The sequence below is a fragment of the Strix aluco genome, chromosome 30, assembly GCF_031877795.1.
Source record: "Strix aluco isolate bStrAlu1 chromosome 30, bStrAlu1.hap1, whole genome shotgun sequence".
Taxonomy (NCBI): Eukaryota; Metazoa; Chordata; class Aves; order Strigiformes; family Strigidae; genus Strix; species Strix aluco.
The window spans coordinates 393,869-412,839 of NC_133960.1; the positions used below are offsets into that span (position 1 = coordinate 393,869).

The 18,971-nt window shown below is 54.3% G+C and overlaps 2 protein-coding genes across 11 annotated transcripts in view; one reads left to right on the forward strand and one right to left on the reverse strand.

Annotated features, from left to right (window-relative positions):
• Positions 1 to 270: 270 nt before the first annotated feature.
• On the forward strand, positions 271 to 2,997 carry PSMB4 (proteasome 20S subunit beta 4). Its single transcript, XM_074809211.1, has 7 exons — positions 271 to 488; positions 880 to 1,086; positions 1,423 to 1,569; positions 1,710 to 1,791; positions 1,883 to 1,999; positions 2,429 to 2,517; positions 2,861 to 2,997. The coding sequence occupies exons 1-7, from the start codon at positions 367 to 369 to the stop codon at positions 2,871 to 2,873; spliced, it is 777 nt and encodes a 258-aa protein (XP_074665312.1). The 5' UTR covers positions 271 to 366; the 3' UTR covers positions 2,874 to 2,997.
• A 1,149-nt stretch (positions 2,998 to 4,146) lies between these two features.
• POGZ (pogo transposable element derived with ZNF domain) overlaps positions 4,147 to 18,971 on the reverse strand; it is a 36,019-nt gene continuing 21,194 nt past the window's right edge. For 2 of the 10 annotated variants that reach the window (XM_074809202.1, XM_074809197.1), the window contains 16 exons: positions 18,378 to 18,553; positions 17,433 to 17,541; positions 16,222 to 16,515; positions 15,154 to 15,423; positions 14,306 to 14,415; positions 13,553 to 13,887; positions 12,718 to 12,872; positions 12,155 to 12,255; positions 11,136 to 11,282; positions 10,143 to 10,277; positions 9,510 to 9,679; positions 8,830 to 8,970; positions 8,169 to 8,228; positions 7,741 to 7,853; positions 7,007 to 7,031; positions 4,147 to 6,887 (listed from right to left, as the gene is read on the reverse strand). In XM_074809202.1, the coding sequence (XP_074665303.1) occupies positions 5,318 to 6,887; positions 7,007 to 7,031; positions 7,741 to 7,853; positions 8,169 to 8,228; positions 8,830 to 8,970; positions 9,510 to 9,679; positions 10,143 to 10,277; positions 11,136 to 11,282; positions 12,155 to 12,255; positions 12,718 to 12,872; positions 13,553 to 13,887; positions 14,306 to 14,415; positions 15,154 to 15,423; positions 16,222 to 16,515; positions 17,433 to 17,541; positions 18,378 to 18,479 (3,837 nt within the window). In that variant the 5' untranslated portion in view covers positions 18,480 to 18,553 and the 3' untranslated portion in view covers positions 4,147 to 5,317. The remainder of the gene's footprint in view (positions 6,888 to 7,006; positions 7,032 to 7,740; positions 7,854 to 8,168; positions 8,229 to 8,829; positions 8,971 to 9,509; positions 9,680 to 10,142; positions 10,278 to 11,135; positions 11,283 to 12,154; positions 12,256 to 12,717; positions 12,873 to 13,552; positions 13,888 to 14,305; positions 14,416 to 15,153; positions 15,424 to 16,221; positions 16,516 to 17,432; positions 17,542 to 18,377; positions 18,554 to 18,971) is intronic. The other 8 variants (XM_074809198.1, XM_074809200.1, XM_074809199.1 and 5 more) reach the window with 8 other exon arrangements.

Genomic DNA, 18,971 nt, shown 5'->3' on the forward strand with positions numbered 1-18,971 from the left:
CGTGACGCTCCAGGCGCCGCCATCTTGGGGAGGGAGCCGCGTCCTGGGAGGCGACACCTTCGCGCCTCCGCAGGTCACGGTGCGGCGGAGACGGTCCCAGGCCCCTCCCCGTCCCCCTGAGGGGTCTCTTCGGGCTCCGGTCCCTCGGGGACAGCGGAGGGATCCCCGGGGCTGCAGCGGGGCGCAGGAGAGGCCTCCGGTCCCTAGGCGGTTCCGCCACACACAAGATGGCGCCCAGCCCCGCCCCTCGCGGCCCGCTCTGGCCACGCCCACAGCGACGCCGCGGCGCCCCGCCCCGCCCTACGGCGGCCGGCAGCGGCCGCTCTTCCGTCGCGCCTGCGCAGCGCGGGCCGCACCGTGACTAAGATGGAGGTCGGGGGAGCGCGGGCGCCGCCGCCTTTCTGGGCCGAGGGCCCGGCCCCGGGGCAGACGTACATCCCCGGCGGGGCCGGCCCCACCGCCGGGCTCCTGCCCTTCACCCGGACGCTGTGAGCCGGGAGGGGCCGAGGGGAGCGGGACTGGGGGGGCGGCACCGGGAGGGGACGGCCCGGAGGGGCCTGAGGGGAGATGGAGGGGAGCGAGGGGGTGGAGGAGGAGCAGGGAGGGGACTGGGGGGGAGCAGAGGGGGTGGGGGGGCAGGGAGGGGGCTGGGGGGGAGCAGAGGGGGTGGGGGGGCAGGGAGGGGGCTGGGGGGGAGCAGGGGGGGTGGGGGGGCAGGGAGGGGGCTGGGGGGGAGCAGAGGGGGTGGGGGGGCAGGGAGGGGGCTGGGGGGGAGCAGGGGGGGCCTGGGGGGGAGGGAGCGGCGCTGGGGGAGCGCGGGGGGTTTGGGGCTGAGGAGCTGGGGGGTGTCCGGGGCAGCGCTGACGTTTGTGTCTGCAGGAGCCCGATGGTGACGGGCACCTCGGTGCTGGGCGTCAAGTTCTCCGGGGGGGTGATCATCGCCGCCGACATGATGGGCTCCTACGGCTCCCTCGCCCGCTTCCGCAGCATCTCCCGGCTCCTGAAGGTGAACGACACCACCATGCTGGGCGCCTCCGGCGACTACGCCGACTTCCAGTACCTCAAGCAGATCATCGACCAGATGGTGTAAGTTCCGCGGGGCCGGGCTGGGTCCGTGCGGGGCCGCTCCCTCCTCCCTCCCCAGAGGGCTGAAACGTCGTTCAGTGCATTCGCTGAGCAGGGATGGAGCTGAGCTGAACCCCCCCTCGTGCTTTGACGACCCCTTTGGTACAAGCGCCTTTTCCAGACTCCGCTGAGCGCCGCGGAGAATCGCTTTCGGTTACTCTCTGTGGCCTTTGGCTGATTCACCGGGAAAGTCTTTGAAACCGCCTGCGGGAGGGGCCCCAGCCGCGGCGGCAGCTGCTCTCTCCTCCGGGTGGTTTCCAGCTTTTCTTAGTTGGCTGAAATTCCTCCCTCAATTAGAATCGACGAGGAGCTGCTGGGAGACGGTCACAGTTACAGCCCCAAAGCCATCCACTCCTGGCTGACACGAGTCATGTACAACCGGCGCTCCAAGATAAACCCGCTCTGGAACACCGTCGTCATCGGCGGCTGCTACAACGGCGAGAGGTGAGCGGGGCCGAGCGACGGGAGCCGGTTCCTGCGCGGCCTTCGGAGCCTCTCGGCTGGGTGGAGCCGCTCAGAAGCCGAGTCCCTCCGCGCCGCAGCCCTGCCCCGGCGGCCGCCGCGCTCACAGACCGTCCCTTCAGCTTCCTAGGTTACGTGGACATGCTCGGCGTGGCCTACGAAGCCTCGACGCTCGCTACGGGCTACGGCGCGTACCTGGCTCAGGTAGAGCAACGCTCCTGCTCAGCTGCTGAAGCCGCCTCGGCGCCGGGGCACTGAGCTGTCGAGCTGTTGGATTTTATTTTTTTTTCCCCAGCCGTTAATGAGAGAAGTCTTGGAGAAGAAATCCAGCCTGACAAAGGAGGAGGCCCGCGACCTGATTGAGCGTTGCATGAAAATTTTGTATTACAGAGACGCTCGGTCGTTCAACAGGGTACGTGCCACCGCGCCTTGGGCCGGCGTTCCGGTCTGGCCCCGATCTCGGGGTCCCTGCAGGAACTCCGGAGCCGGCAGAGGGGGGGTGTTAGGAGCTGCTGTTAGCAGAGTCCTCCGCAGCCTCCGAGGGGTGGTTTGAGTCCGCGTGATGCTCGTCTCTGGCGTTGTCTTAGATCTGGTGGTTCTTCTCCCATCCCCGCGGTTGTAGCATCCAGAAGCTGCAGTCCCTGAGCTTTGGAAGTGTTTGTGCCCCCTGCGATCAGCTCTCTGCGCTTGCCCACCAGGGGAATAGTGAAACGTCACTGAATGCAGAGTCACGTGAAGCCAAACTGCTTTAAGGGCTCTTATCAGCGACGTACTGAGCGGAGCTTTCGCAGGGCCCGTGAATTCAGGCTCCACTAGAGCTGTCCCCGTTCTCTCTCCGCAGTACGAGGTGGCGATTGCGACGGAGAAGGGTGTGGAGGTGGAGGGGCCCCTGACCCTGGAGGCCAACTGGGACATCGCTCACCTCATCAGGTAGCGCCCGCGGGGCTCCTCGTGCTTCGCCCCCTCGCCGCAGGGCGACGTCCCCGCCCCGTCCTTCATCAGAGTCTCCCTCATGCCCCAAATTCTTCCCGCCCCGGGGGGCGGCTCTGGGCTCCGCTCGCCCCTTTCCAGCCGCGCCCGAGGCGCCGGCGCGAGTTCCTGCGGGAGGGGGGTTCTGTGGACGCGCCCCTCCTGGCGCCGCCTTCGCGCTTCCTCCGAGCGGGCGTCGCCCCCCGGCAGCGCCCGGTGACACCAAACCCGCCGGTTTTAGCGCAGACGTTGGTCGCCTCCGGGTTGTGTCTCACCCGGACCTTATCGAAACATCTTCTTGCAGCGGCTTTGAGTGATGCCGACGCGCCGCTCGGGGCTGCTGCCGCCGCGTCCCGCCCGCTGCAGCCGCTGTCAACCCGTTGCCCCTTCGGCAGCTCCGACCTGACCCGGTTTGGAAACGAAATAAACCCGTGAAGACGAGTCTGTGTGTTGTGCCGCCGTTGGGACGGAGGTTGGGGGAGGCTCCCGCTTTCAGGCAGTGGTTACTAACGGCTGCGAGTCCTTAGTTTTGCTGGAGAAGGGCAGCAAAAAAAAAAAAAAAAAAGCTTTTGTTGTTTTTCTGGAAAAAAAATAATGTTTTGAGTTGTGGGTTTGTGCTGCACCAGGCGGCTCGAGGGGCGCTGGAACACTCGCCCGCGGGGCTCGAGGGGCGGCGTGGGGCCGCGCCGGTCGCTAAACCCGAAGTTAAATACTTGAATTATGTCAGGATTGGCCTGAAAAATCTGACCCGTGACGGATGCGGTTTGGGGCGGGATTGGCAGAGTTTGGTTAACGGCCTTTTCCAGCCTCAGCCCCCTGGACTTACATGTGGCATGTGGTGGGGGTCTGCAAGCGCTCGGAGCCCGGGCAACTGAGAATTCTGAGCTGGGCGGGTAAAAAGCCTCAGTCAGCCTTAAAAGCCACCCGTGGGCAGGACGAAAACGCATCTTTAAAGATGTTTTCTGTTTAAAAAAAAAAAAAAAGTATTTGTGACCGGTAGCAGCTCCGGGCCGGCAGCGGCGCCTCAACCGTCGCTGTTCCGCAGCGCTCGGTGCCCGCTGAGGGCGCAGCGGGGGCAAACGAGGGGGGATTTCAGCGGCTTCGGCGCCTTCTCTGGTAACAGATAAAATAATTAAGATCTCGCTGCTTCAGCTCCTCCCGCCGTGCTGCTGCCGGGCCGCGGGCCCTGGAAACACGCTGCTGGTGCTGCAGCGAAATCCATCCATAAATAATATCGAGTGGTGTTTACTGCTCCCTGAGATAAACAACAGTAAAGGTATTTATTCAGGAGAGTATTTTATTAATGATTTTTCAGACTTTATTTAAAAAAAAAAATCTCACTGGGGAGAGCAGGTCGTTCCACGGAGCCTGGTGAAAGGGCGGGGAGGGTCGCGGAAACGTAACTGGGACAGAATCTGCCTCGAGCATTAACGACACGAAACACGTTTAGTGACCGTCCCATCGCCAGGACACGCTCAGCGCCCCCACGGCCCCCCCGGGCGAGGGCCCCGGCTGGATGCGCTTCGTGTTCAGCGTTACCACAGCACGAGAGTTAAATAGTTCTTCATAATAAAAACACGTGTTTATAAATCCATTTCCCTGGTTTTATTAAATGTTCCACTTATGTACATTTTAAAGATGAACCATTTACAGGTCTGCACATGCTGCCTCCTGCTTTCCTTCGGCAATAGGGAAGGTTCACAAAACCTCTATGGAAACAGAAAGGTGCAGGTGCTTCTGAATTCTGTATGTCAAAATGCTTTTTTCCGTTTATACCATAATACATACAATTAAAAAACCCTCAAACATGCAAATTGTAGAAAAATTTAAGCTGGCAGTGAAAAATAAAAACAAACGTCTTCTTTTTGTGCACGTCACAGTTTGTTTCATTAAATCAGGTTTCTAATTCTAAGGAACGTAGTGTCTGGCGCCGCCGGTTAAAGCAGTTAAAGGTCAGCGGTTCGTGGTCCGTGCGGCCTCAACGCCCCCACCCCTGCGCGGGAGGACCGAGACGGGCTCGACCTTCCCCTCCCACCACGTCCCCTCTGTCAGTAACTCTTTGGAGCGAGGGGGGGGCCGGGCAGGTGCGTGGCTGGGGGGGGGGGAACGGCCGCCCCGCGCCCACCCGGCTCCCGCCGAGCTCCGGCCCCCAGCGGGCAGCAAAACGCTTTCGCTTGTGTTCTTACCCCGCGTCCAAAGTCACAAGCAAAATAATTACTCCTTTTTTTTTAAAAAAAAAAAGAACAAAAGAACAAAACAACCCAAACCAAACCCAAATCTTAATGGCCAATCATAGAAGGTTCACACATTAGAGCAATAACTCATATCTAAATTTTCCACAGAAACCTAAATCTCTGGGTCAAGTGTTAAAAAAAAAGAAAAAAAAAATCTGTGTTAAGACAACCAAAAAGATTTATATACTGGTTCATTAGCTACATATTTTTCTCCTTTCTTTAGAAATGGTCACATTGACAATGTATAATTCAAAACATTTCTGCACAATAAAAACAGAAAACTATGATACAGTGAGGTAAAGAAAACGCAAAAATATTCACCCACAATATATTTTCAGAAAATACCAACACAGTGATTTTTCTTTTAAAAAAGCACAAAACTTATAAATGAACAGCATAAATGGCTATTTATCTGAGTGATCGCCTACGAATTTCCTAAACCCACAAATCCACAGGGAAGTGTAATGGTCTCATCCAACATTTATTTAAAAAATAACCCTTCTGGATCCCGATTCGCAGACCAGTGCTCAGATTTCCATCAGATCCAAGTCAGCGTCTTCGAAGCCGTAGAACGACTCAGTCTCGCTCTCCCCCTCGAAGAGCTGGTGGAGGATCTCGGGGTCAGCCGCCTCCTCGGCCGGGGCGCGGGGCTGGCGTGCGGCCGCCGCCTCCTGCGGCTCGTCGCTGAGCTTCAGCTGCTCCTCCAGCGCGACGATCAGCTCCTCCTGCATGTCGGCGTTGCGCGAGGGCGAGTTGGCCGTGCCGTCGGGGCCGGGCAGCACGCTGGCCACCAGGAAGGACTGCTGCACCAGCTCCGGAGAGTCACTGATGATCTCCAGCACCTCCGCCAGCCAGCACAGCACCAGCTGCAGGAGAATGTCCGAGTCGCACGTGGAGTCCGCCATTTCCTTGGCTTGCTCTTTCCACTTTTTATGCAAGAAATTTTTCACAGTCCGCTTTATACAAACATCCAGAGGTTGGATTTTGGAGCTGCAGCCGGCGGGGACGACAGCCGGCAGCGTGCTGGAGGCGCTCAGCAGGGACAGTACCTCCTCGGACAGGTGCGTGCGGTGGCAGTCCAGCACCAGCATGCCCTTGCTGTTCTGGCACTCCGTGTGCTTCTGCCACACCTGGGACAGCCACAGCTCCATCACCTCGTCGTCGCTGTAGCCGTTCTCCTTTGACTCCAGCATGATCGACTCCGGCACGTTGGCGGGCTGCTGCAGGTGGCCCCTGAAGAGGACCAGCGTCGGGAGAACGCTGCCGTCGGCGAGGATGGTGAGGACGACGTCGCACCAGGGCTCGCCGGTCCCCACCGTCTGCAGAGCGTTCTCCTTCCGGTCGTCGCTGCTCAGCACCTCCACGTCGAGGAAGAGAGAGATTTCGTCGATGGCCGCGATCATGGAGAGAGGCAGGTCCTGAGTGTGGATCTGCCGCTGCACGAACTCGATGAAGCAGCTGGCGTTGTCCTCCACGTCTTTGGGGAGAGGGTGGGCCACCGCCCGGCGGGTGTGCGTGCTGAGGTGGTGCCGCAGCATGAACCGCACCGCCCACTCGTAGGAGATCTTGAAGCCGCCCTCGAGGGACCGGCCGAGCTTGGTGGCTTTCTGGAAGAGAGTCTCCTCGTTCACAGGCAGCTGCTGCTCCCTCTGCGTGAGGACCCACTCCGCCAGCTTCTCCTCAGCCTCCAAGCTGAGGTACTTGCCCTCTGACAGCGACGCCAAGTTCTCCTCTTGGAAAGCCTGAAACCTCCGCAGCCAGCGCTTGATCCGCCTCTGCGGGTTGCGGAAGTGCTCCGCAGCCTGCTCGGTGTTGCAGCACAGAGCAAACAGTACAACGCGCAGCTTTTTCACCGACAGCTGCTCCTTCCTGCCCGCAGGTTCGGGCTCCTTGGCCGGCTGCTCGTCTTCCTGCGCATCAATATTTAAGCACTCTTCCTCCGGGCAGAGCAGAGGCCGGGCGTAGGCTGCCGGGGCCAGCTCGGGCTCCAGGTCGTCCTTCGCAGGTAACACAGACTTTGTTTTCACAGTAGCAGCTTTACTTGGGGAATAGGCAGGGCAGGTGTTCTTCATGCTTTTGTCCTGGGGCTGAATGTGCCTGGAGGGGAGAGAACACAGCACCTTCTTAACACCCAGGAAATAAAAGCTGTTGAGGGAAAACAAACCAACCCCAAACCCCACCCCACGAACTGAGATAAGAGTTTACAAACAGTTTACCTGGAATGTGACATCCAAGTAGGCCCTGTTAAGAAAAACAAAACAACAAAAACCATTTGTAGCTTAGTGCGCGTGTGCACACACACACACACACACGCACACACGTTCTCTCACAGCGAGGAGGATCCATGTCCCTCTGTGTCTGTTACTCTGGAGCATCCCAACCAGCTGCGGAACAGCCGAGGCGCAGCCCCCCCCCAGCCCCGACCTCCCCCTCCCCGGGCAGAGCCGTGCTCGTCGGCACCCGCCGGAGACCCACGGCAACACCCCGCGTCCGTGCGGAAGAACACGAGGAGTCTGGCTGGGAAAGCTCAGCTTTGGGCAGGTCCCGGCCGGCAACGCCCCTCAGGTCTGCAAGGGGCTGTAACTCCCAGCCAGCGGCTGGGCCCCGCTTTAGGCTCTATTCAAACCCAGCAGCAGCTGCTTAAGCGTCCCGGTGTCAGGGAGGGACAATGACGTCCCAGAGGAACAGAGGAACGCACTGAAGCTCTCGGCATTGTCTCTCCCTGGGAAGCTCGGCCTCACCAGACCCCGCTCCGGCAGAGCCAGCCTGGCTCAGGGCTTAACTCGCCCATCTCCATGACAATGAGGCTCCAGAAGGTCCCCGAACAACTCGGGACTAAGTGCTCAGCCCAGCGCTAAACAAAGATGCATCTGACCTGCAGTCTACGAACTGATGTCTCATGTCTTGCGTTAATTTTTCGCAACTTTTCTGCTCCTTTTCAAACTCTTACCTCGGAAAATAATGTTACTAAACTCGTGCGATGGGTTGAAGACCAGATGCTCGGCCATGGCGTCGCCCTCAGATGTTACAAAGAGACAAGAGGAACAGGACAGCTTCACACCACTGGGAGGGAACCAAGAAGAGAGAGAGGCGAGCTCAGTACCGGGTATGACACGTGGGGACAGCCCCGGACTAACAGGGGAAAAAGCAGCGTCACCCCCCAGCGCATCCAGCCCGTGTCCCCGCCCCGAAACATCCGCTCCCGCTGGAAGGCGAAGGGAGTCCCAACACACTGCCCTGAATTCGACATATTTTCATGGGTGGCACAAAATAAACAAGAGCTTCTTCAGAAGCAATCGTGGGAGAACAGAACTGGAAGATCAGGGAGTGAATGCACATTAGATTCCCAGGGGATTAAATAAGCCAAGTTTCCGTTACCAGGCAGTGTAGTTTTTGAACAAAGCCAAGTATTTTGGACTCTTCCGAGGAACGTGGTTGCTGTAAGACAAAAAAGAGTTTATTAAATGTCAGAATTATTCTGGGCTTTATAGTTTATAGTTTAAAGAGCTATAAACCCATGTAAAATACAGCACATTTACAGAGACAGACCCAGTCCTGGTTTTAATAATATTTTGTCTGCCGGTCTTGTATTCAGGAAAATGAAAACTCTGTGTCTAAATAAAAACACCTGCACAGTAACATTTAAAGTGCCCAGATTTTGGAGTAACTCTTCTGCCATCCTGGTCTGCGGTCTGTCCGCAGTCCCGTACAGAACCACAGGCTTGCAGAAGCACGGCATCATTTTTTTCCCCCCCCTTCTGAAAATCTTTAAATTATTAAATCTGAGGATTTCTCAAGAAATCCCCGGAGGACCGACCACTGACAGCTTCCTGCAGCAGCACGCGGCTGCAACACTGACGGTCTGGAACGAGCCCAGGTCCTGCGCTCAGTGTTCTCATCTCACCCGAGAGCCGCCGCCCCCGGCCGCGCTGACACGCAACACGTGCGCAGCCGAGGCCGCCTGTCCCGCTGCGGACGGACAGACAGACACGGGGGTGCTGCTGCGTCCAGGCAGGAGGAATTCCAGAGCCCCACGTACTTGATCATGTGGTTGGCGTAAGCTCTGGAGCAGCACGTGCTGTAGCGACAGAGCGAACAGTGCACGTAGGTGGGGAAGTGGTTGGGGAAGTCGGGGATTTCGAAGCTGCACTCCAGGCAGGTCTGTCTGCCCAGGACGCTCCTGCAGAGAGAGGGACGAGCTCGTTAGGGCCTGACCAGGTATCCCGGAGCCGCGACAATCATCAGCACAGAGAATTTCACGGCAACTTCCAGAACTCTGCAGTCCCACCAGTCCCACCCTGCAGCCCAGGACGCTGGCGTGCCCCGGTGCCAGGCTGAGCGCTTCCCACTTGCTGTAGTCAGGAGGATACAATTTATGAATGGGTAATAAATTTAAAAAAAAAAACAGAAAAAAATATTAAGACAAAGCAGCAGGACAGGGCGGGCTTAAAGCCCTTACGCTGATGAAATTCCGTTGTTTCTATAAAAGCACCAGCTAATTCCGCACCGCCCAGCTGCGCCTAAGGGCTCCCACCACGCGGCTGGAGGCAGTTTTGTGGGAAGCCCGACTCTCCTGGCACAAAGTTTCCTTGGCAACTGGTAAGCCAGAGCTGTCCAGTGCTGAGGATCGCATTTCCCGTCACCGTGGCATTACAAACTACATTCCCTTTAAAAAAAAAAAAAATCTTTTAAATTTGACATTTAGCAAAACGCTCTGACATTTTTTTGACGGCTCTCTTCTGGACGCTCCTCTGGACGGGCGGGTACAGGAAGATGGGCTGGGGGTCGGCAGACGACAGCGAGGTGGTTTCCTGCCCCGTGCCCTGCGGCATGTCGTTGGCAGATATCGGCACTGCCCGCGGCTGCCCTCTCGACGCCCGGATCGTGACCTGCAGCGAACAGACACGCCCGTGTCTCCTAAAACAGGAGGGATCGAGCCCAGCCTGGCCTCCTCCGTCTTTCCGACCCCTCGCCGAGAACAAAGTGGCGCCCCAGGACGTGCTGGTGCCACCCAGGGCAGCCTCCGAGGGGACACACGAGCCCCAGAACCGCCCGTTTGTCCCCAGCGCCTGGAGGCCTCCGACACCCCGTCCAGGCACCTTCACCCGCAGCTACCGCCGGGCTGCCACCCCCCCGCCTCCCTCCCTCCCTCCCTGTTTCTGCAGATCACCCCATTAACTAAGCGCGCACAAACCGGGCAGAATAAAGCGTTTTTCTGTCCCAGTGAGTCTGGTTTCAGTGATGCAGACCAAGCAAACGTCTGTTTTGCAGCACTTAACTCCCCACCACTAGCGGCTGCGGGGGTTTCCCGCGGGAGGAGGGCAGGGCCTGCTGTGAACGTGGATTTCTCACCTTGGTTCCAGGTTTCAACCCTTCTAATTGTTTGGGCTTTCGGAAAGTTTTGTGGTGCTGCAGCTTGTGTTCAATCTTATCCTTGGCAAATAGGAACTGGAGTCTACACTTGTTGCAATGATAAACACTCTTCTTCTAAAGCAAATGGAGATGAAATAGATTTCATTTTAGAGAAACAGATGTCACAACACAGCAGGGTTTTTTGTTTAAGAAAAAAAAAAAACCATTTTTTCCCCTCTTTTTTCAGCCCCGTTTTTCTTCAGCATCTAAAAGCCCCTCCCTGCCAAGCTCCATATCTTGGGTGTTTCGGTTTTAAATTTTTTGGTTTGTTTCTTTTAAACTAAAATCACCAGGCTCTGCAGACACTGGAAGCGCCACGGGACGAGTCTCACCCAGCTTGTTTAAGCCCAAGCAAGGCGGGCGAGCAGGGCGGCACGCGGGGCAACCTGCCTTCAGGAGCTGCCCTCCCTCTGCCGCCCAGGGAGGCAGCCAAGGACTCGGGGGCAAATCAATTCAGGCACCGGGCGAGAGCACCACGGTTCTATATTCTGAGAGTGCACTTCAGCTACACCCACAGAAAACATGTTGTCAATACAGCCAACGTATCCGGAAACAGAACAGCGAGCTGCCCAAATTACATTCACTTGTGTGCATACAGTATTATTTACTTATTAATTACCTGGGGATAAAAAAAATGTAAACCCCAAACGAACGGAGAGCCCGCTGTCGGTTAATCATCACATGCAGCAAACAGAGTCCAGCCAAACAGGCTTTTTTCTGCTCAGTAACAATCTGTGCTGCTCCCAAAGGAGCCTCCTCTCCCCAGCACAACCCCTGCGCAGGTCTGCAGTGACAGTCGCCCGCAAACCGCGCTCGTTACGGAGCGAACCAGCAGCTACTAAACCCCCTCTGGCAACCAAGTTCTCTTTCTTCCCGTTTTCACTCCAAGCCAACGCTGAGCTCACCGCACGCTGAACCGCGCTGACACGGTACCTGGTGCCTCATGAAGTGCTGCTGGAAGGCGTTGCCGTTCTTGAACACCTTGAGGCAGTAGGGGCAGAGCAGGTGCCGCGTGTCCTCGTGGATCATGCGGAAGTGGCTGTCCACCTCGGAGTAGAGCGACGAACGGTACTGACAGACCTGCGGCAGCGGAGAGGAACAACCAACAGTGAAAGAGCGTCGGAAGCTCTCCCACACCCGCCCCTGCGGCGCGGCCATCGCCGCAGCAACGCCCAGATCCCCCGAGATGCTGCTCGGTGGAGTTGAGGAACCGGGTCCTGAAGAATCTTGAAGAACCTGCGAGCCCTAAGACGGAAAATCAGGGAGCGCGTATTCGGAGCAGCTTGGAGAAAGAGATTTGAACTACTTGTATGAAAAGCAAGTAGTGACAATTCAAGCTCCAGATCCAAGAGAAAAAAGAAAAAAAATGGGGAGACAGTCAACGTGAAGCAGTGGGAATACAGTAAAGAGCAGTTTCTCCAGGATCTATGTAAAACGCAGAATTTGGAACATGATCTGTTTTAACATAACATATTTTAGAAGCTTCTTCTCTGTTTTTTCTTTTTGGAGGGACAGTGTTAGGACCTCTGGGTGGAGACGATACGTTCAGAATCAATGCAAGCACAAATCTCATGACAACAGAGTGTCAAGAAAAGGTATCACACAAGCAACAATCTCATCTGCTCCAGAGTGACAACTTCTCTTTATGGCGTGGCAAATTGCCTGCAGGCCCTGGGAGGAAAAAAAAAAATTCGGCTCAGAATTCAGCTCTGGCGAGCTGATCCAGCTGCCGGGAGCTGGGGAGCGGTGGGAAACACCCCGTGTGCCCCGAGAGCCGCCAGACTGCGCCGAGGCCACGCCTGGAAGAAAACGCAGCGGCTCCACGGCGCTGTGCCACGGCCCACGCCCGGGCTGGACCACGATGAGCCACACGCTTTGCTGAAAAGTGCCACATTTCCTCTTATTCTCCCGGACACACTTTTAATAATAAACACCTGAACCACTTTTAATACCTGACAGACGTAGGGCATCTCCCCAGGCTTGTGAGTGTCCTTCATGTGCTGCAGGAACATCGGCTCGCTCTCGAACGCCCACTCGCAGATCTTGCACTTTGCTGCAAAAGAAAGGAAAAGCAGGTAACTGCTGGGGGACCAAACCCAACCGTTACAAGTGTCAAAACAAACACCCACCCCTCAGAAAACTACCTCTGGACTCTTTTAATTGGGTAAACAACAAAATATATTCTGGGAGGTTTCCAAAAGGCAGCAAAAATTGTTTTAGAATGGTGGGAACAAGATGTCCCAGCGAGGAAACTTCCAGGTGACTTTGAACCAGATGTCAATCGACTGATAAAAACTGAATTCTACCATGACGCTGCGGTGGGCCTCAAGCTTTAGGATATTCCTGACAGTAAGTTTGCAGCAATGTAACCGAGGTGGATTTTCCTGGTGGCCCCCAGGACAAAGGCCCCCCGGGGCCGGGCGGACCCGACGCCGCTGTCTCAGCAGAGCTGCAGGTAACAGGAGGCAGAAACCCTCTTAAACCTGAACCAACCACCACAGCGAAGTCAACTTACTTGTTGACTCGTAGGGACTGTGGACGTTCTCTAAGTGACACTGTAGCTGAAAGGGGGTGGAGAACTGTCTGTAGCAATGCTGACAGATGGTGTGCACGTCCACCTCTCCGTTCTGCTGGTCCAGTTCAACGTGGTGCTTCATGTGGTTCATAAATCTTACGGAGGCGAAGAGAAAGCGTGTGAACAGAAATCCAAACATTTTGCATCTGTAACCCCGCAAGCATCAGGAACGCTCCACCAGAAGTTTTTTTAACAGCATTAAGATGTTTCCTTCTCGCTCTTCCCATCAAAAGCAGGCAGAGCCTCCTACCCAGAACCTCCCGCTCCCTACTCCAGGGGAAGGCAGAGGACGGGTTTTGCAGCACAGAGGCTGTACGACCGGCTTCTGAGCACGCCTGACCCCAGCCTGGCATTCAGCTGGTGATGGCAGAACATTTCAACTTAAAAGAAAAACCAGTAGTCCAGTTATCACAATAGAACAACGTAGTGGCTCGCTCAGAAGAATACACTACGTCATAGAAATATCTTCTCCCTCCGTTGAAAGCGCGTTGAATAGAGAGCAGTTCTTCAAGAATTACTGCCCATTATCTGCTAAGACTAGTGACGAGCAAATGAGACTTCTCTGCTGGAGAACATAAATGCAATTATTCTAACCACACAATCCTCTAACAACTCTTGCCCTGACTGGACTGTGTGACGACGGGCAAATCTCCCCCTTTTGTGCTTCAGTTCTGGTCTTAAGCTCCAGCCTGGGGAGGCTGCGGGGCCTGAGAGACCAACGCTTACGACTCGCTTTTCCGCCCGCGGGGGTTCCCACCGCCCCGCGCTCCCTTACCGTATGTTGTTCTTTAGCCTCTTGGTGCAGTGCGGACACCTGAAGGAGGTTGGGACCTTGGGGAAGTTCAGCAGCTGGCTCACTTTGCCGCCATCTCTGCCGTAGTAGAAATCGTCCACTAACATAATGAGTTTACTCTGGGATGAGTCAACTACGTTTTCACTTGGCTCTGGAGCTTTAGCAGGGGGGGACAGCGCAGGGATAGGAGTAGAGGAGGGTGGTGAAGCAACAGCTGTAGTTTTTTCTGGAGATGGAGGCTTTGCAGATTGAATATTTGGTTCAGATTCTGGAGATTTTCTTTTCTTGAGGAATTTAACCATTTCAGGGCAGCAGTACTAAAAGGGAAAAAAAACCCAACACAAAAACACCCCAGACATTAAACTGTATCTAGGGAGAACTACATACACTATGAAACAAAGACTAACCAGTACTAAGAAAAGACAGAGGAACTCTAGGAAGCTTGAGGAAAGCAGAGTCAGTATCTGATTTTCCATTTCGATTGTTTCCCGATACGAAAGCTCAGAAAATAAACGCCTCGCCCAGCACCAACAGGACATAAGCCCGAGGTCCTGCCTGCCTGCAGTGAGCGACGCTGTGGAAGGTCTTCTGAGGCCTCTCCTTTGCCTCTCCCTTTCTCCTAGTCACGTTCTTCCTTTCCACAGAAGTCCCTGATCTAGGGGGGAGAACTGCTCCTTGCACTCCCCGATCACGAGCAATCGCCCCTTCAGCGCTCGGCTCCGGACAGTTACTTACACACATGTGGCCTCTTAAAGCTTCAGTGACTCGGAACTGAGCGTCACACCTCGGGCAGACCTTCCTGCCACCGTCTTGCAAATCAAATGTGGGAATAGGAGATGAACTGACTGTAACAGGAAAAACACAAAACAAAACTAGAAAAATCTTAAATCTAGGCAAGCTTTTCGGCACACTGAAACACTTTAGTTTCAAGAGCTGCGCTTTTAACTGCTAACTAGACTGGAAGAGGCATGAAAAAGGCAAAAGCATGCAAACTTCTGACAGTCTGTATTGCTAGACAGAGCCCCCAGCAGCTACAGTAAGGAGTGTCTCAAAACTAGACTTAAATAAAAAAAAAGAAGGAAGAAGGATCGGCTCAACTCATCTCCCCTTTTTCTTTAATCATTTGTTTGCTTTGGTTTTCCATCAGACTACAGGGCCTCATCTTCACCTCCAGCTGCAGTAAGAAACTCAGAACACAGATGACATGAAAAGTACCTTAAATCAACTTCTGGCCTCCCGAACACCTTAGGAAGGTGCTTTTTTCGGAAGAAGAGAAGCAAAGATTTTATCCTTTTGCCTCCTTGCATAGAGCATTTCAGGGGTGTGTGTTCTCGGGATGGCAGCATGCACACTAACGGTTCTGAGTGCCAATTAACGTATGCAAGCAAATATCCACCAACAAAAGACAATCACTGGACAAAACGTACAGATAAAGATGAAGAAATTAATCGCAAAGCTTTTCAGGTGTTTATGCCTCTGGTGAAACCTCAGTAGTTACAGGTTAGCCTTTTTTTACTCCAGAAAATAAACTTCCGCGTTCTCAGCAGAAGCAATCGAGTGAAGAGCGCCGCTCCAGACCATACCTTTTAACGATGACGACGATGACGACGACTCTGAAACACTAGATCTCTGGGAACCATGCACAGGGCTGCTGTTGGAAACCACCAGCGGGCCAGGGCTCTGTCCTAACGAAGGAATGGTGTTCAGGGTATTCACTAGCTTAGCAACCTCATTGCCAGGGCTCTGTCCTAACGAAGGAATGGTGTTCAGGGTATTCACTAGCTTAGCAACCTCATTGCTGTTCTCACCAGTCACTCCGGGTCTCTTTACAGTCACAAAGCTTGCAATACTCACTGCCAAGGGAATGGATAATACAAGAACACTAATGAGGAATCAGCGAGATCTGATCCACGGTGTGAATCCCGCCCCCATCTAGAATGCCTTCTCTTCCTCTGCTACCCGGAGCCTTCACCAGCGGCGACCAAGCCACCAGTTATCCTGCCCAGTAACGCCAAGGCCGGCCAGACTGGGCAGGGAACCTCCCTGACCTTCCAGATCACACGCCAAGACGTGAGCCGAGTCCCACGATGAACTCAACAGGATACTGATGGTCATAACAATTACTCGTTTTTCTTTTCTAAATGCAGCTGTATATGATTGTGGCCACTTAAAGCTAAAAACAACCTGACTGCTTGCTGTGTGAAGAAGTATTTCTTTTCCTTTTTAAATTGTCACTATTCTTGAGCAATCATTTCACTCATGAATTCAGCCAACGTTCAAAAAAAAAAAAAAAAGCAACACAGTTTCTGCATGTGTTCATCATGTACTTAACTTCACCTTTTTAGAAATACAAGTGATTAACAAACAGTAATTTTCGCTTTTGGGGGCTCCTAATTGATGGGCTCAGAACATTCTACAAACCCAGACTTAACTAGTTCTCAAACCAAACTGGACACGACGGCAGGACTAGCCTCATTTTCCAGGTTGGTAAGAGAGATGAAGCGTGACTCAGTGACAGAGGCAAAAATAGAACCCAGGAGTTCTGACTCAACTTCTGCCTTTTAGCTGCTGCGCCGTATGTTTGAAGCTCAAATTATAGACAGTGTTATACGCTCGAGTGAGTGCCCTCGCTTTTCCATGGCAAGTCTTACCTAATTTGGGGTTAGTAGCTTGACTGGACTGCCCTGGCTGCTGCACAGTTAACTGTCCAAGGGTGCTGGGCTGCGTTGCAGTAGGAGTTGTGGAGGTGCTGGGAGTGGACTTACTTTGCTGTTGTGCCTGGGACTGTGGTACCGTGCTCCTGATGGTGAGCGTGGCCGGAATGACCGTAGTGAAAGTGTTGGTGGTGGGTCGGACCGGCATGGTTGTACCTGGTCTCACCTGGGCCATTTGAGAGAACACCTGAGGAACGCCAACTGCCGGCTTAACAAACTGGGTACCCGGGGCTTCAAAAACAAACCAACAAACAAGGCAGATCAAGTTATCGAATTCCACTCCCTGCACACCGAGCGCAACCTATTTTCCAAATTTTGAGCTCCCCAAACGCCCAGCAATTCCAGGGGAAGCTTTAAGAGTTCAGCACCTCAATTTCACTTCCCAAACAGGGTAAAAGTGAACATGGACGCAGGCAGAGCGAAGGCTCCATTCACAACTTCTTTTAGGTGGAATCTTCCAAAAGGCCCAAGTAGCTTAGGAGCATAAATCCTGCTGACTGTCACGGGGCTCACAGTCCTAGTGACTAGGCCCAGCGAACCCAGGGAAGGCTTCTGATGGCAGGACAAGGGTGATCCTACAGCTGCAGATTAGTTTGCAGTACGAGGCTTTGGAGGTTCGTTCTGGGGAGAGCGAAAGGCGACTCATGGCTTTGTTACACGGTGGGTGACACACCAGGTTAGTCTTTCTGATGGCGCGTGACAGGATCCCGTAGCAGAAATTAGCGCTGGAAGAGTCGTCCTCGGGGTGAGGTTTGGCTTCCAGCACCAGCACGGCATGGGGAGAGTGGGAGAGGAAGGAGGAGGGGTGCTGATGGGCGGGGACTTCGGAATTAACTTAACTGAGGAGGCTTTTTGAAGAGGCTAGATTATACGAGCTCAGAGACAGACACTCCTTCCCGCTGGAAGTCCCCTGCTCTGCAAAGGGGTTGGTTACTACGACCAAAGGGCCTACTCTCTGCTGCAAAACGGTGAGCAAAATTACGGCCACAAATACAGACAAATCTCACCTAGTACAGGACTGAACCCCCCTGCAGAGCTACTAGATATGCAGGTGAAATACATATTTCAAATATATATATATATATATTTTAACCCTCGGTACTCTAAAACGGAACACGACAGTGGCTGGGGCTTGCTCCAGTCCTTACCTGGGACAAGGGTGATGGGTCTCACTGTCTGACCCTGCTGCACGTTCAGAACAATTCCAACTTGGTTCATTGTGTTTTGTACAGGCCGCACATTCCTCACGGGAAATCCCTGCAGTCAAACAGTACCGTTACCATTAGCAAACTGAGCGCATCCGAAGCACTTTCAATACGAGCTTTCTACCCTAAAAATCAAATAAGCAAATTAAAAAAGAAACCCCACCCCACAGTACTACCATCTATGGATCAGCTGAACTGTGAGGCCATGCTGCTCTCGGCCAGCACCTCACCCAACAGCCAGGCTACCCCCGTATAATCTACAGCCTCCCTTCCCGATGTCCCCTGCCCCAAGCACCTACAGAAACCTCCTCCCAGGTCTCAGCAAATGCTCAAAGCCATCAGTGGACATTTAAAAACCTTCCCTGCACATTTCCCAGGAAAATAAAAGCAAGGAGTTAAGTATTCAGCAAGGCCGAAGGCAGGCAGAGTGGACAGTCATGATGACCCAGAACTGAGGGATCTGGTGGAGCTGGGAACGGTCAGGGTGAGGTTCATGGTTGGACTGGAGGAGCTTCAAGGGCTTTTCCAACCCAGAGGATTCTGGGATTCTGTGACCCACCTAGAGCAGGGAGTGCGGCCCCATGGGCAAGGCCACAGGCGAGGGCCCGCGGGCAGTCCCAGGCCACGTCCCACAGCACCTGCTGACGTGTGGAACGGGCCCGTTTCCTCAAGTGAGATTCAGCTGCAAAATGACTGGGAACCCGAGCTACTCCCAGACACAGCTATTTCTGAATCTACATAAATTAAAAACCAAAAAGCCACCAGATTTCAGCTCGAGTCTAACATCCGCTGAAGCGCACAGAGAAACTGAAAGAGGCGTCTGATTGTTTCTCCACAGAGAACAGCCTTCCACGATGGCGAACAGCCCCGGGCTGGCCGGGCGCTCACCTGGGTGGTGATGAAGATGGGCTGGCTGGCCACCGGCGAGTTCGTGACGTGGTTGGCGTTCTGCATGATCTGCACGGGTCGCAACACCGGCTGCGTCACCATCGTGCCCAGACCTGAGGTTGGGTTCTGGGTAAGGATTAGCGGCTGCCCACTCTGCTGAACAAGAGGATTGCCAGCTGGAAGGAAAACAGAAACAGCAAAGGTCACGTTTGTCAGGTAAAAAGGCTGCTGCTTCTCACACACACTCACGTTAGTCTTCAGAATCTGAACGCGTTTCCCAGAGCATGCTTTAGAAGTAAACTTGGGACAATATCCAACCCTTCTATGTATGGTGTTAATATTCGTATTTACGCCTGGATTTTCCAAGCTGCCTAGGAACTAGATGCTCAAAGGACATCCAGGAAAATCCACATCAATCAGCTTCTGGTCACCCCAGTTTGCACCAGCCCAGCAGACCCCTCCTGGCAGTTGGCCAGGTCCTTCAGTCAAGATCCCATTTGTCCCACGTGTGCTCCCAGTTCCACAAGCTCTCGCTTGCCAGCCAGAGCAGACTTTCACTATTTGCACAGAATGAGGGAATTCAAACCCAGGAAT